Raw genomic sequence first — 16,028 nt, forward strand, 5'->3', positions numbered from 1 at the left:
GGCGACCCACTCACCAGCAATACCAAGCTGTCGTACTCGGCATATTGTGCGAGGCGATTTCTGACACAAAACTGCCACACAAACACAGAAAAACAACATTCACTTATACTAATTATTACAAACATTAACTATTGATATTTCATTGTGGGCTGGAAGGCTGGTTGTACGTTCCTAAAGGTGGTGTGAGTACCGTATTTTAGAAGCAGTTATCGAACATCAGCCATGACGAGAGGCCAGGCGGGGGTCAGGGGGAGGCCGAGCGGCAGTGTCGACATGGCGGGGCTCGGGAGTGGGAGTTTCGGGCTTGCCAATAATGTGACGCAAAACAAATCGTATATGCACATGAAGTTGACGGACTCTGCCTTCAAGTCGATCGAGGAGTACCTGCGCATCAAGGTGAGTACAAAATTTTAGTCCTGAAGATAACCAGAGCAGCGTAAGCGAGGAGAGAAGTGATCCATGGTCGGGCCCTTGAGAAATCGGCCTAAATGACCAAGTTGAATTTGTGTTTTTGAATATTTAGTGCATTTAAACCTTCATTAAACAACTAAACGAGATATCTTAGCAATATGGGATTTAATACACGGTGGGAAAATAAGAAATCAACTTTTATATCTAATCTTCGCCTGCTTTCCACTTTCCTTCCCTTAATATTAAATAAAAATAAAATTACCGAAGTCTTGGATGTGTTTTTCGATATCAAGTCCAATTAAAACCTTACACACGAAGCCTAAGCAATTTGGAGCGATATTTATTGTGAGGAACTAAGAAATCGTCCTTTATCACAAGCTGGTCACTTTCTTTCCTCGTAATATCAAGTTAAAAGATAATTGAGGATGTTTAAGATGTGGTTTTGGTTCTAAAGTGCAATTATAACCTCACCCGCGAAGCCTAAGCAGTATGGAACGAAATATATGATGTGGAGTTATGAATCCAACCATTTTTTACTCGCCATATCACATGCTGGCCATTTTCTTTCCGTAATTATCAAGCTAAGAGAAAATTATCGAAGTTTAATGTGTTTTTTGAGTATCAAGTGTATTTATAGACTTATTAAACCCCTAACCATTATATCTTAGCAATATGGAGCGGGGTATGCGGTGTGGGAGTGAATGTTTAAACTATACGAATATTTACATAATTTTCAGTAGTCACATTATTTACCTTCTAATCGTGACCAGAAGAACGCGACCGAAGATAGAAGTTTAATGTGTCTTTTTGAATATCCAGTGCGATTAAGACCGATATACTTAAAGAAAAAACTACCACAGAAAGATTTACATAAGCATTGCAATACATTATGAGAATCCAAGTGTACCCGAAAGACCAATCCAACTTAGGGAAATAAGGAATACAATCAACTTTTTCAACATAGGGAAGTGATATAGATCTCGTGATAGGTAAAAATACGAGAAATTTAGTCAAGCTTTTAATGCGATAATCCTGGCAATATGGAATGGAGTGTGTGGTGAGGGGCTGACGGCTTCACGGTGTTCATTTTCCGTCACCTGCTGGCTACTTTCTTCCACTTAATGTCGAGTTAAAGGGAAGTTGAGGACGTTAAAGATGTGATTTTGGTTCTAAAGTGCATTTAAAACCTCACACACGAAGCGTAAGCAATATGGAACGAAATATATGATGTGGAGTTATGAATTCAACCGTTTTTCATCCACCATGTTACCTACTGGCCATTTTCTTTTTATAATAAGCAGCAACAACATGGTTTTAATACCTGTGTTCATGTGAGGGTGGGAGTGTGTGGAGCAGGGAGGCAGGGTAGGCTTATGGCTCTTCACCAGCTGTTTTCTAAAGGGAATAATGGAGGATGAGGAGGAGGGGGAGAAAGGGGATGTAGGGAAGGTCTCGAAATATTGGAACCTGGTGCTTCTCGGCCTTACAGCTATGTGTGAGTGGAAAATAATGTGGTAAAGGAAAGGGAAGGAGTAAGTAGGTTGGATCGGGCTGAAATCTATGGCCTCGGGGAAGTCGCTAAGCCAACCGACCAACCAGCTGATCGTGTGTGTGTGTGTGTGTTTTACAGTGAAATTGAGGTGTGCAGTGCAAGTATAAGTTATTAATATACTCTGGACCTGTGAATGTTGCTGTGGCCGCTATCTCTTGCCAACCGACAGCTGCTCGGTGTGTGTGTGTGTGTGTGTCCCTCCTTTTCTAACGTACACGCGCACACACACACACATATTTGCCCTCATCGCCACAGTGGTCAAGCTGGCAAGTAAACAATACACATACACGAACATACTTATTTATACTCTCTCTCTCTCTCTCTCTCTCTCTCTCTCTCTCTCTCTCTCTCTCTCTCTCTCTCTCTCCAGCACTTTTGTTTCCCTTCACCTCCAGTCCACATCTCGTATTTATCTTTGTTCACAGTGGAAATGGAACCCTTGGAGATTCATAGTCGTTATATGGTGTGTGTGTGTTCTGCAGGGGCTCAGGATGCAGCAGCGGGTTCCCTTGAGTGAGTGAAGGGTGAAGTTAAAATTAGATGAGTTAGCCTTGACGCGTGTGGCCAAGGGGGAGGGGTGGGTGAAGGGGGAGAAAGGGGGAAGGAAAGGGCTAGGTTGGGGTGAGTAAGGAACAGTCTCAAGCGGCATTGTGTAAAAATCTCTTCCCTCTTCTCCCATCACGGCGTTATCCACTAAACACTCAAGCCCTCAGTGTGTGTTTGCATAACTGTGTGTTTATGTAGACCAGTCAGTCAGTTCTCGGCGTCCTAGTGAGTGAGTGGCTGGGCCTGTTAGTCTGTTACCCACGTGTTGGCTTTGGGGGGGAGGGGGCACGGGGCTTGGGGGAGGGTGTGCCATATGTTTCATGCAGGAGAGAGAGAGAGAGAGAGATTGGAGGTGCGATAAAATCGAGTAAAGTATGCAACTTAATTCGTGTGTGTGTTAGTTTTTTTTTTACATTGGTTTCGTAAAATAGTAACCGCTAAACTATTACTACTTCTGTTGCTACACTGATATGGCTACTGATTTGATAATAGTACAAAATAGATAAGATAGTGTTTATTATTATTATTGTGGTGGTGGCAGGTGTTGATGATAATGTAAAAGCGAGTGCCAAGTGAGATAAAGGAAGACTTAGCCCATGTTTGTTTACGTAAAGATGATTCTGCTCTTCGCCAGTGAGGGAGGGAGCGACCACTTATGAAAGCCGTCTATAGTCACCTTTGAACAGAGTTATTACCTACCTCTCGAACCAAGACCAAATGGGGAAGGGGTGAAAATAAGTGACTTTATTGCAGTTAGGAAAGTCACATAGTACTGAAAAGGAGAGTGTGTGAATAAGAAGGAAAGAGGAACGAGAGGAGGAGGACCTAAGAAGCGATACAAAGCGTTACAGGTCAAAAGAAGAAAGAACCCACTATACACCTCAACTGTCTCTCCTTCTCCCCCTACCTCTACCATCACCACACACCCACTTCCTCTTCTCACCATACCCTTGATAAAAAAAAGTGTCAGGAAAGTATGGTAGAGGGGAGGTAAGGGAAGAGCTACCTATGTATACAGTGGCAGGTTAGACAGAAGAGCAGCTTAATTTTCTTTCCTGGGATCTCCACTTCCTCCTCCCCCTACTCCTGGAAATGCACTCCCTCGGGTGATAGTGATGTTAATTAAGACTAGATGAATGGGGAGGAGCAAAGCAGTGTGTGTGTGTGTGTTTTGATAAGGGTAGTGTGTGTTGGGGGCCCTAACGATAAGGGTCATCTAGGGACATTACTTATTCACCCTACTACTTCTACTGCTACCACTACTACTACAATTATGGCTTTTTAATGTAGTTATTATTGTTAAAACTACTACAACTACAATACCATCATCATTTCTCTTATCTCTTCCTGCCACACGACGCAGCGGCGGCAACATCATCGTAAACACTTTAATTTAAACACACACACACACACACACACGCACGAACCAACAAACACACGCACGCATCACCGCACACTTAACCTGTTGCGGAATCTTAAGTCTTGACAACTGGAGGAGGAGGAGGAGGAAGAGTTGGACTGTGGAGAAATATTTGACTGTTCTATGGGTCCTCGCCAAGTCTCCTTCAGCGTAGTCATCCAGGTCATCCTTAAACCACCTTTCTGACTCCTATAGACATTATCCTACCTGCACATGATGATCACCTTCCTCTTCCTCCGCTCCTTCCATAGACCCTTTACTTTCCTCCCTCACCTTTACCCTCCACATGTTTCACACATCTTTCGTCGCCACCTCTCCTCCTCCTCCTTCTCCTCTTCCAGCATCAAAGGCCATTCTTGATCATAGTAATCACTCAAGTTAGTGGTGCCACGAGTCGCTAACATCATCGTGTCAGGAGCTCAGTGCATGGGTTGACAGGGCGGGGAGGTGCAGGGGGGGCAGGCACTGACATGGGCGGGGAGGTGCAATGGGGAGGCCCTTGTTGTATATTTATCAGCTGGTGGTGGCGGTGGTCGGCGCGAGACGGACGTGGCGGACACTTATCAGAGAAAGTTTAGCTGCCGAGAACGGTGAAAATACACGCTCGGGTGGCGGTGACGGCGGCGGCGGTAGGGAGGGGGGATAGTGACGGTGGCGTGTTGGTTGCAGTAGTCACGAGTCGTCCTTTGGTTCGTGTCCCCGGCGGTGTTATCAATTCATCTTCGTCCATTTTTCAAAGCGTCAATTTGGACAGTAATAGTTTGTTGTAGCCTGTGTGTTTGTGTGTGTGTGTGGCGCCCCCCCGCATCTCGGTCTACCCCACCCCAGCTTTGTCTCTCCACCCCCCAGCCCGCGGCCTTGCCTGAGGGAGATTGTTAAGGAAAGGGGAGGGAAGCAGGAAGGGAGGAGGGGGAAGTAGCGCTTGAGGGAGGGATGGAGGGGCAAGCAGCGTGTTAGGGGAGTTGTCTGTTGCTTGCCTTCGTGTGTGTGTGTGTGTGTGTGTGTGTGTGTGTGTGTGTGTGTGTGTGTGTGTGTTAACAAAAGTGCCCACCGCCCACTCGTGCCGCCGCTGCAGTGAAAGTTTAGAACACACAACACATTCCGACGGCGCACGCAGACGGATGCTGGTGCTGCTGGTCACTCAAGTTTGGAGGCGACCCGATCCTCCTCCTCCTCCTCCTCCCTGTTGTTTCCTCGGGCTTTGGGTCATATTCTTAATCGCATCGGACTCCCATTACTGTTTCCCAAGCCCACCACAGAGTAGATTCACTGGGTTTTCTTGGGTTATTTTCCAGTTCAAAATGCTGAAGTCGTGCAAATCTATCACTAGAGGAGGGTACCATGACACCTCTCCTCCCGAAATTGACCTATCTTTCGGCCACTCCTCTTGACTCTTGTAGGATCAGTGAGTAGCGTTTTTTTTTCATTATATATTTTCCATTTTTGTTTTTGCCCTTGAACTGTTTCCTCTACTGTATATATATATATATATATATATATATATATATATATATATATATATATATATATATATATACATATATATAAAAAAACGCTTGGGACACAAAATTGGCCGCGAAAATCCCAGCAACACATCTTCGGGAGGCTTTTCAAACGGGCGAACGGAGATGACGAGACGTTCAAGAATGCGGGCTTTTAATTTTAACCTGACAGGGAGAACATGACAGCCAGGTGGTGGATATGGGGCACGGGAGACGGGGGGGGGAGGGGGGGTCCTACCTGTGTCCGTCTATACAGGATTGAGACTAGTTGTTATATTATAATCCGAATTGTATCACATTCATATAATTCTTTAAATGGGGCTGTACTTATTTTATGCTCGCCTGATTCTGGGTTTATAATATTAAGGAAAGCTTTTAATTCACGATCCTTATTTTATCACATGATCCAAATTGTAATCATATTCATATAATCTCTAAAATGGGGCTGTATATAGTTATTTTGTGCTCGCCTGTTTCTGCGTTTATAAGATTGAGGAAAGCTTTTAATTCACGATCCTTATTTTATCACATTCATATGATTCCTAAAATGGGGCTGTACTTATTTTTTGCTCGCCTGTTTCTGCGTTTATAAGGTTGAGGAAAGCTTTTAATTCACGATCCGTATTTTATCACATATTAATTAAAACGTGTCTGCACCCTTATACATAATCATTTTTTTTTTTTAAGTGCTAGGAGGCAGACATGCACTTACGGTTGCTCACTTGAACCTTCTCCCGAAATTGACCCCTCTTTCGGGCACCTCTTTGGATTCTTTTTTGGAGCAGCGAGTAGCGGGCTTTTTTTTATTATTGTTTCCTTTTTCTGTGCCCTTCAGCTGTCTCCTTTGTTGTAAAAAAATTGATTCGTGTTTTACCACATACATATCACTCCTAAACCGTCTCTATACCTTTTTTTTTTTTTTTTTTTTTTTACATACGCTTCCATTTAATAACAATAGCAATGACTAGTTTTTTTGGCCGGTAGCTATTTTAAGACACTTTCGCTTCTCACCAACTATTTCTAAAGGTCAAAGAATAAAGGGTCAATCGGGTTCTAATGGGCTCATGCAACTGGGAAAGGGTCAAACTACCACTTGGGTCATAAAACTACTCCTGGAAATACCCTCAACGCATACGAAAGCTTTGTCAAATATGTGAACTTGGGCGACGAAATGTTTTAAAATACGACCCTATATCCCGCCCTGAGGCACATAAAAAAAAATATGAAAAAATTGAGACGAAAGGACTGCAAATATACATTACTATACTCAATAAATGCGATTCTCCACACGATTTCACTTGATAACAGTAATTGTAGTTATATATCCCGCCCTGAGGCATATAGAAAAAAAAATACATGCAAGAAATAGAGGAAAGACCGCACTTTAAACTCGTAATTCCTGCTTCGCCTAATTTTCTAAACATCATATTCTTTATTTAAATTATTGTGGGTGATTAGTATTTTTTTAACTATTCCTCAAGGCGTGGTTAATCGGCTTTTTTGTCTTTTTATATAACTTTAGCGACTGGGTTTGTAATATGTCGACTTAAACGTGAATTCCAACACTTTTAACTCCGCCCAGAACTGGAGTTAAAAGCCAAACTAGTCACATAATAAATACTAATGCAACGTTTAAAGTATTCATACTACTATTACTAATACTACTTTTTTATCGATTCTGTGTAATAATATTGGTGATAATGGCTCTTTACTCGTTCTGGATACGTTGTTACTTTATTCTTAGTAGTAGTAGTAGTTAATTAAGTGGACCCAAGTTATATATACACGCACTGAACTGTCAACGTTTTCTCGGCATCGTCAGCGGCTCAGTTGTTTAATCTACCCTTTCCCTCGCTTGAGACACGTGGCGCTTCCAAACTGGCCCACAACGGAGGCGGAGAAGAAAAGAACAATAAACTAAACTCCAAAATGTCGCTTCGTAAAGTATAGAACGCTTAGTAGCATGAGCAGAATCGTGAACAAGACATGGTGGGGGTAGTATATTCTTGTGACAGGGAGGAGGAGAGAGAGAGGGGCGAGGGAGGGCAGCATCAGTGGTGGGCTATTACACCAGAATAATGTCCTTGATAATAACACAAAGTACAGGCGAGGATTCACTTTGGTAGGCGACGCTGACAGACTGACTGACTGCCCTGTGTGTGTGTGTGTGTGTGTGTGTGTGTGTGTGACTTGGTGACCGTGAAAGGTAAGCACTCCTGCCCCATTTCTCCCTTCCATTCCTCTCCCCATTTTTCTTCCCCTCTTTTCCTCATTCCCTTTTCCTCCCCTCCATTCCTCCCATCTTAATATGCAACGCTACTATGGAAATCTTATCTAATTTATTATTATTATTATTTATCAAGTTCAAGTTATGTTTGCTCCCGTCCTGTCAGGGGTTTAGAATATTAAGGAGGAGGACCGCTGGCTAGGCACGTCCAGAGAGAGAGAGAGAGAGAGGGGTAGTAGTAGTTGTAATCGCAGTAATAGCAGCAGTAGTGATGAAAATAGTAACCCATTGTCCTGCATTGCACAAGAAAGGACTGAAGATGATGATGATTATGATAGAGGGATTACGGGGAAGAGGAGAAGGAGAAGGAGAATGAGAAGTAGTAGTGCAAAGGCATGTTCCTGGTATTGTTAAGGGGGGGGGAGGGGGAGGGAGATAAAGGTGACTAGGGGTGTGTCAGGGGGAGGAGGAAGAGGAGAACCTGGAGGAAAGTTGATAGCAGAGAGAGAGGGGGGGGGGCACGTTTACTTACCTTGGGGGAGGGGAGGGGAGGGGGCGTAGGACTGGCAGATGGTGGGAGGGGGGAGGGAGGGATGTGTTAGGACCAGCTGCCACACTTACTGATTGATGTTCTGACTACTACTACTACTACTACTACTGCTACCACCACCACCGCTTCTACTACAGGCGGTAATAATGATTCTGTCCTCCTCCTGACTACATTGTTGCTTTATTATGAGTGGTGGTGGTGGTGGTAGTAGTATGCCCGGACATCCCATCTCTAATCTGACACTAATTCTCCCCCTTCCCATCCTCCCCTTCCCCATCTTCCTCAACATGACATGCCATCTTTCCGTGTGTGTGTGTGTGTGTGTGTGTGTGTCTATATATATATATATATATATATATATATATATATATATATATATATATATATATATATATATATATATGCATGTCACATCAGCCGTCGTAGACAACGTAGAGATGAGAGATGAGAGAGAGAGAGAGAGAGAGAGAGAGAGAGAGAGAGAGAGAGAGAGAGAGAGAGAGAGAGAGAGAGAGAGAGAGAGAGAGAGAGAATTAGATAGAAAAACATACACCAATAGACAGATAAATAGATAAAAAGGGAAGCAATGAGAGATAGATAAATGGATTGATAGATAGATTGAAAGAATAGATAAATTATAGATACACAGATAGATAGAAAGGTAAATAACGAGCAAAAGAAATAGACAGACAGACAGACAAAAATAGTGGAAAATTCCTTTATAGCCGGAACGAAAACAGATGTCCAGATGCTACAGATGGTGACCCCCTCCCCTCCCCAACCCCCCTTCCCCCCTTATAACACACGGTGGGAAAGTCTGTAGCTTGCACACACTCACCTGGGGGAAACACTCCTAACTGGCCTCGTTAGCTGATAGACAGGTGTGAGGGGGAGGGGGTGAAGGGAAGAGGAAGGGAGGGTGGAGGGTTTTGGAAAGGAAAGAGGAATGTTATAGGGAGAGAAAGAATAGGAAAGGGAAGGGGGGCTATGGGAGGAGGGAAGGTTTGAAGAGGGCTATATGGAAGAGGAAGAAGAAAAGAGAGAGTTTGGAGAGGGGGATGAAAATAAGGAAAGAGTATGGAAGAGGAAAGGAGAGCAGGGAAAAGAGAGAGAGAGAGTTTGGAGAAGAGGAGGAGTAGGAAAAAGATTAAAGTGTCTGTACAGGAGGAAAATGAGGAAAGAGGGAAGGTTATGGGAGGAAAAGGAAGGTTATAAGAGGAAGAAAGGAGAAGGAGGGATAGGAACGGGAAAAGAAGACGTGTAAGAAAAGAAGAGGAAAAGGGGTAGAGAAAAGTGGAGAGTCGAAAAAGAGGAGGAAAAGAAGGATGAGTGGACTGTCCGGGAAGAAGGAGAAGGAAAAAAAAATAGGAGGACGGGGAGAAGGAAGAAAGATACGAGTTTAAGGAAAAGACAAAGATAAAAAGGAGGAGGAGGAGGATGAAGAACAAGGAGGAAGAGGTCAGAGGAGGGGAATTGTGTATATACTGGTTGAGAGGAGGAGGGGGAGGAGAAGGGGATGTGGTTGATAAGGTATGGTTGCAATGGTTGGGGAGGAGGAGGAAGGGGGGGGAGATGATAAGGGGAAGAAGGAGGAAAAGGAAGATGATAAGGGAAAGGGGACGGCGGAAAAAGGACTTAGTGGTTTAATAAGGATCCGTAATATTGATAATAGTGATGATAACGATAGTGGTTTAATGAGGATACGTAATAATGATTAGTGGTGATGATAACGTCAGATAAAGCCCAGCTGATAATTGTGATAGTGATTGTTAGTGATAGTGAAGGTTGTAGTAGTAGTAACTTGTAGTAGTAGTAGTAGTAGTAACATGAGCCGTAGACATAACAAGTAGAAACATACCGGTGTCGTGTGTGTGTGTGTGTGTGTGTACGCCAGACCCGTTTATAAGCATGTAGTCTAGACATGTAGGGGGGGGGGTAGAGGGGGGACGGCATTATTTATTTTTCTTTTTTTCTTTGTTTTTAGTTATACCTGTGTTGAGTATGTTTATGATTCTAGTAGCCTATGGTTTTTTTTTAACTAGTGTTGTTTAGGAGTGAGAGTGTTGTTTTCTTGTGTGTGTGTGTGTGACCTCAATTTTTATAACAGGCGTATAAGTTAGTATAGCAATCCTAGTTCTTATCTTCATGAAACTCAATTTTTTGTTTACTTATTTATTTTTGTATTTCATTTATTTTATTTCCATTGTTTACATTACCCTCATTTATTTGCATACTCATTATACTTTACCCTTGAAAAAAAGTAACTCTACCCTCTATTGTTTGCTTGCTGCCTCGGCGTTGTAGGTCAGACTCGTTAGTGATAGTGCGACGAGGCACCTGGACCATGAACGTGAAAAAAGACACGCATGGGAACCCGACTAATCTCTTGTGGCCTTTGAAAAAAAACAACAAATGAAAAGCGTAAAAGAATAAGTTCAAAATTGTTAGTGATAGTTTGACAAGGCTTCTGCACCATGAACGTGAATTAAAGCACTCATGAGAACCCGACTAATCTCTTGTGGCCTTTGAAAAAAAAACAAATGAAAAGCGTAAAAGAATAAGTTCAAAATTGTTAGTGATAGTTTGACAAGGCTTCTGCACCATGAACGTGAATTAAAGCACGCATGGGAACCCGACGAATCTCCTTTGTGACCATTAAAAAAAATAATTGAGAGTCGAAAGCGTCTAAGAACATGATCAGACTTGTTACTGATAGTTTGACGAGGCACCTGGACCATAAACTTTAAAAATACACACTCATGGGAACCCGTCTTCTAATTTGTGACCTTTAAAAATATAATTGAGATCCGAAAGCGTCTAACAAAATACTTCAACGCTTCTTTCCGCGGCAGTATCCCCGGCGTATTCCACCCACGACTTATTGCGTGCGTGAAAAATATCTCCCGCTGTCATTGTTACTGCCGGCGTGAAATATCTCCCGCTGTAGTTAGTGTGTCAGTCCGCCTTGTTTACACTTGTTGACTACTGGGGGAACCTTGGAGTTGTAAACCACCACTTCCACCACCGAAGCGACCACGTGTAGGGGGTGTAAACTTTATGGCGGGGGGAGGAGGGAGTGGATGTGGGTGCGTTATATGGGAGGGGAGAGGGAAGGGGAAGGTGATGGGTGCGTTAGGAAGGGATAGGATGGGGAGGGTAGCTGCATTGAAGAGAAGGAATAGGATGGGGAGATTGGACTGTGGAAAGGAAGATGTCTAAATGATGAGAGGAGGGAGAGGGATGGGGAGAGTAGATTCGTTAAGAGAGGCGAAAAGAAGAGGGGTGGGGAGAATAGCTGCTTGATAAAGGGGAGGGGAAGGAAATAGGGAAGTAAGTGAGACGGGAGCAGTGAGTAGCGGGCTTTTTTTCCCCATTTGTTTCATTCTTTTATGCCCTTGAACTGCCTCCTCTGCTGTATAAAAAAAAAAAAAGTGCGTAAGAGGAGAGGGGAGCAGTGAGATGGGGTGCGTAATAGCCCTTTTAAACAAGTGATACAGAAATGAGTGCGTGAGTGAATGGGAGAGGAAGGGAGGTGTGAGGCAAGAGAAGGGGGAGAGAAGAGGAAGGAAAAGAGGAAAATAATATACATACAATGGGTGTGTATGTGAGGGGGGGTGGGGAGGCGACAGAAAGGATAATAGGCAAAAATTGGACAAGAGAATATAATATGACAATGCTGACATTAATATTAGTAGTAAGAATAGTAGCAGTAATAATGATAATAATGATAAGTTGTGTCATTTAAAACCACAAAATAATGGAATTGAAGAAAGAAAATAAAACGAAACCATTGTGCGATGTGTCAATCCCTTCACTACTGCCGCGTCAGGTGTGTGTGCGTGCGTGCGTGTGTCTGTCTATCTACCGGAAACACCTGCTGCCTTTATGGACTTTCATTTGACTCCCCCTCTTCCCCTTCCCCCTCAATCTCCCCACGGTTTATATTTTCAACCCCGGGGGAGGAGGAGGGGAGAGGGTGGTATGGCTTGGGTATTGTAATGTGGGTATTGCCCATGGAGGGAGGGAATAGGGGATTGTGGCATGATTTAAGATTGGAGACAAAATTCCCCCACGTTCTCATATTGGAGGTGGAGAAGATAGTGGGGATGGAGATGGGGTGGTTGCGTAATGTTATGGTGGAGGTTGTGCCCAGGAAGAAGGGGAAGGGAAGGGGAGAGGCGTTGCTGCATGATATGGGAAAGGGGTCAAGATTTTCCTTCCTCTGTTTATGGTGATGTATACAGATTCAAGATTGGAATGACGAAGACTGGTCAAGGGTTCAGGGTGTATTAGAAGTATGTCTGACAGTCTGGGGGATTCAACGTACGGTACACTTAGTATGGAGGGGAAGGGCATTGTTGCATGATCTGGGAGAGGAGTCAAGATTTTCCTTCCTCTGTTTATGGTGATGTATACAGTTTCAAGATTGGAATGACGAAGACTGGTCAGGGGTTCAGGGTGTTAGTGTCATGTCATGTCTGACAGGGGATTCATTACAGTACACTTAGTATGGAGGGGAAGGGCATTGTTGCATGATCTGGGAGAGGAGTCAAGATTTTCCTTCCTCTGTTTATGGTGACGTATACAGTTTCAAGATTGGTATGACGAAGACTGGTCAGGGGTTCAGGATTTATTAGAAGCATGTCTGACAGTCTGGGGGATTCAACATGCAGGACACTTAGTGAGGTTCAAACAAAACTCCCCTAGGACAAAAAATAAACTTGCATAATAAGATCAAGCACCCGCACTTTTGAATTTGTTACACGTGATACGCACACATGAAAGTCCCGTGTAGTTCATTTCCCTTCCCTCACGACCTAGTATAAAGAGTCATACTTTTATCACCAGCAGCAAAAGACGTGTGATTACCGCCATCTGTTGTGTGATTTCTGTACTATTTTGGTTAGCGCACAATCTTCCCTCCCTCTCCCTTCTCTACACGCTGACATTCGCACAATTGACTCACGTAATTGACAGCTCTTTCGGCAACCTCTTCGGATTCTTTACAGGAGCAGCGAGTAGCGGGCTTTTTTTATTATTATTGTTTCCTTTTTTTGTGCCCTTGTGCTGTCTCCTATGCTGTAAAAAAATTGTTCTCCCTCTCTCCCTTCTCTACGCACTAACATACGCACAATCTTCTCTCTCTCCCTTCTCTACACGCTGACATACGCTTATCCCTCATCTTCTCTCCCTCTACACTGTCTCTCCACCTTGACCCTAGAGTATACCAGTGGCTCCATCCCTTCCCTCCACTCTCTCCCCTTCCCTCCACACACCGGCGGATCACAGCCCATACACGTGGTTCTGATAAGTGGAGAGAGTGATTGGGGGGGGGGGGGGGACCGGGCATTGGGATGGTGTGTGTGTGTGTGTGTGTGTGTGTGTGTGTGTGTGTGTGTGTGTGTGTGTGTGTGTTGAAGTACCTGAGTCCGAAAACAAGTATCTATGTACTGCGATGAAAGTCAAGTGGTTGTAGCAACGACGTAGTTTTTGTATTATTAAAGGGTTTAGACGGGTGGGTTTCTCTCTCTCTCTCTCTCTCTCTCTCTCTCTCTCTCTCTCTCTCTCTCTCCGTTATTATTAGTAGTATTAGTCTTTTTAGTACAATGGAGATCTGTACCGTGGATTTGTAAGTCATGGTTGAGACTATTGTGTTTGTCATGATCCGGAGAGAGAGAGAGAGAGAGAGAGAGAGAGAGAGAGATTCATCCATGGTAGTATATATTCAAGTCCTTTTCAAAACCACTTTCTCAGGATTCAGAACCTTATTAGAGTAGAACCATCTCCCTTGCTCATTATAAACACTACTTTCCCCCTTCCACCCAGAAAAAAAGTAAGGGGAGGGGGAGAAAGAGAAGTGGACCAATTGTTATCTCCTGTTTTTGCCAACGTGTGTGTGTGTGTGTGTGTGTGTGTGTGAGAGAGAGAGTAATTTCTTCACTCAACCCGTTTAGTTTTTTACACTTAACACTGTCTTGATAAATCGTTTAGTGACTTCGTGGATTTCAAGACACGCACACACACACACACACACACACACACACACACACACACACACACACACACACACACACACACACACACACACACACACAGAGAGAGAGAGAGAGAGAGAGAGAGAGAGAGAGAGAGAGAGAGAGAGAGAGAGAGAGAGAGAGAGAGAGAGAGAGAGAGAGAAAGAGAGAATAAATAAGGTTGTGTTACTTAGCGAATTAAAGGGTAACCAGGTATACACACACACACACACACACACAGGCCTGACGTAACACCTTATTAGACTCGCGCGTCCTGTGTGTGTGTGTGTGTGTGTGTATACTTCATTGTACTGGTCTGTACTTGAAACGAACTTGATGGCATTGCGCGCACACACACACACACACACACACACACACACACACACACACACACACACAAACACACACACACAGACAAGGAAGCAACGCAGGGGAGCAAGACTAGTGACGCAAGAACCACAACAATAATTAGATGATGGAGAATAATAAAAAAGAAAGAAAAATAAAAGCAAGAGGAGGAGGAGGAGGGAGGGAGGAAGGGAGGCAAGAATGAGGAAGTTGCTAAGAAGGGGAGATAAAAACATAGAGAAACTAAATCAATACAGGAATACGGAGAAGAGGAGGTGTAAGTTTGCAAGGAGGAGAAGGAAGGAGGAGGAGGGAGAGGATGCTAAAAATAGACGAGACAGGTAACGAAAAGAAAATGTGAGAAGGAGGATGAGGACATAAAAGGAAAGAGGAAGAACGAGACACACAAGAGGATGAGGAAGAAGGAAGACTAAGAAAATGAGTTAGGATGAGGATATGAACTTTGTGGAAACGAGTGACAACATCGAGGAGAAGGAGGATGAGAAAATTTTGAATAAAGGAAGGAGAAATTAAGAATAGGAAAAAGGAAGGAAGAGCGAGATGCACAAGAGGAGTAGGAGGAGGAGGGAATATCAAGTGAACTAATACTAATAATAACAAAAAACAAAGACAACAAGAGTGATATGGATAATTTTAATGAGGAAGAGGAGTGAAGAAAACAGGAAATAAAACAAGAGTATTATAGATAATTAAAATAAAGAGGAGGAGGAGAAGGGAGGTAGGGAGGATTCGGTCTTTCCGTGACTAAGGGAAGATCCTGTTGTAAGGGAAGGGGGGCGGGGGGGGTGGAGGCTGGGGCAGGAAGAGGTGACCTGGTCTGCCCTGGCCAAGGAAGGGAGGGAGGGGGAGAAGGAGGGGAGTCTTCCAAGGTCACCCGGAAGTCCTGAATGCTCGCTTCCTTGGTGTTCCTTCTTTTTTATTGTTTTTGTTTATTCCTTGATCTTTTTTATTTACTTTTCTCTTTTTATTTTTTCCATTTTCCTTTTACATTGTTTTGCTCTTTCTTCTTTTTCTTCCTTTTTGTTTTTTCGTTTTTTTTTCCTGTTTTTTGCTGGATTTTATTTGTTTTACCTTTTTTTTTCTTTTTTCCCTTTATTGTTTTCTATTCTTCCGTTTTCTTTTCTTTTTTCCTTCGTATTTTTTTCTGGGTTTTGTAATTTTTGTTCGATTTTCCATTTTGTACTTTTTTTTTCCTCCCCCATTGTTTTTGTCTTTCCTTTTTCTTCTGTTTTTTCCTTCGCAATCTTTTTCTTCTGGTCATTTACTTTCATTTCTTTTATATGTTTTCTTTTACATTGTTTTGTCTTCTTCTTCTTCTTCTTCCTCCTCCTCCTCTTCGTTCCGTTTGCAATGCATTATCTTCCTCCTCCTCCGTCAACAAAACTTCTCTCTCTCTCTCTCTCTCTCTCAGGCGTAAAAGACGTGCGATTATTTTTG

The 16,028-nt window shown here is 43.3% G+C and overlaps 1 protein-coding gene across 2 annotated transcripts in view; it reads left to right on the forward strand.

The window, feature by feature from the left end:
* Nucleotides 1-259: 259 nt before the first annotated feature.
* LOC126999835 (RNA polymerase II elongation factor Ell-like) overlaps nt 260-16,028 on the forward strand; it is a 130,072-nt gene continuing 114,303 nt past the window's right edge. For both annotated transcript variants that reach the window (XM_050862867.1, XM_050862866.1), the window contains exon 1: nt 260-396. In XM_050862867.1, coding sequence (XP_050718824.1) covers nt 274-396 — 123 coding nt within the window. In that variant the 5' untranslated portion in view covers nt 260-273. The remainder of the gene's footprint in view (nt 397-16,028) is intronic.

This window comes from Eriocheir sinensis, chromosome 17, assembly GCF_024679095.1.
Source record: "Eriocheir sinensis breed Jianghai 21 chromosome 17, ASM2467909v1, whole genome shotgun sequence".
Classification (NCBI taxonomy): Eukaryota; Metazoa; Arthropoda; class Malacostraca; order Decapoda; family Varunidae; genus Eriocheir; species Eriocheir sinensis.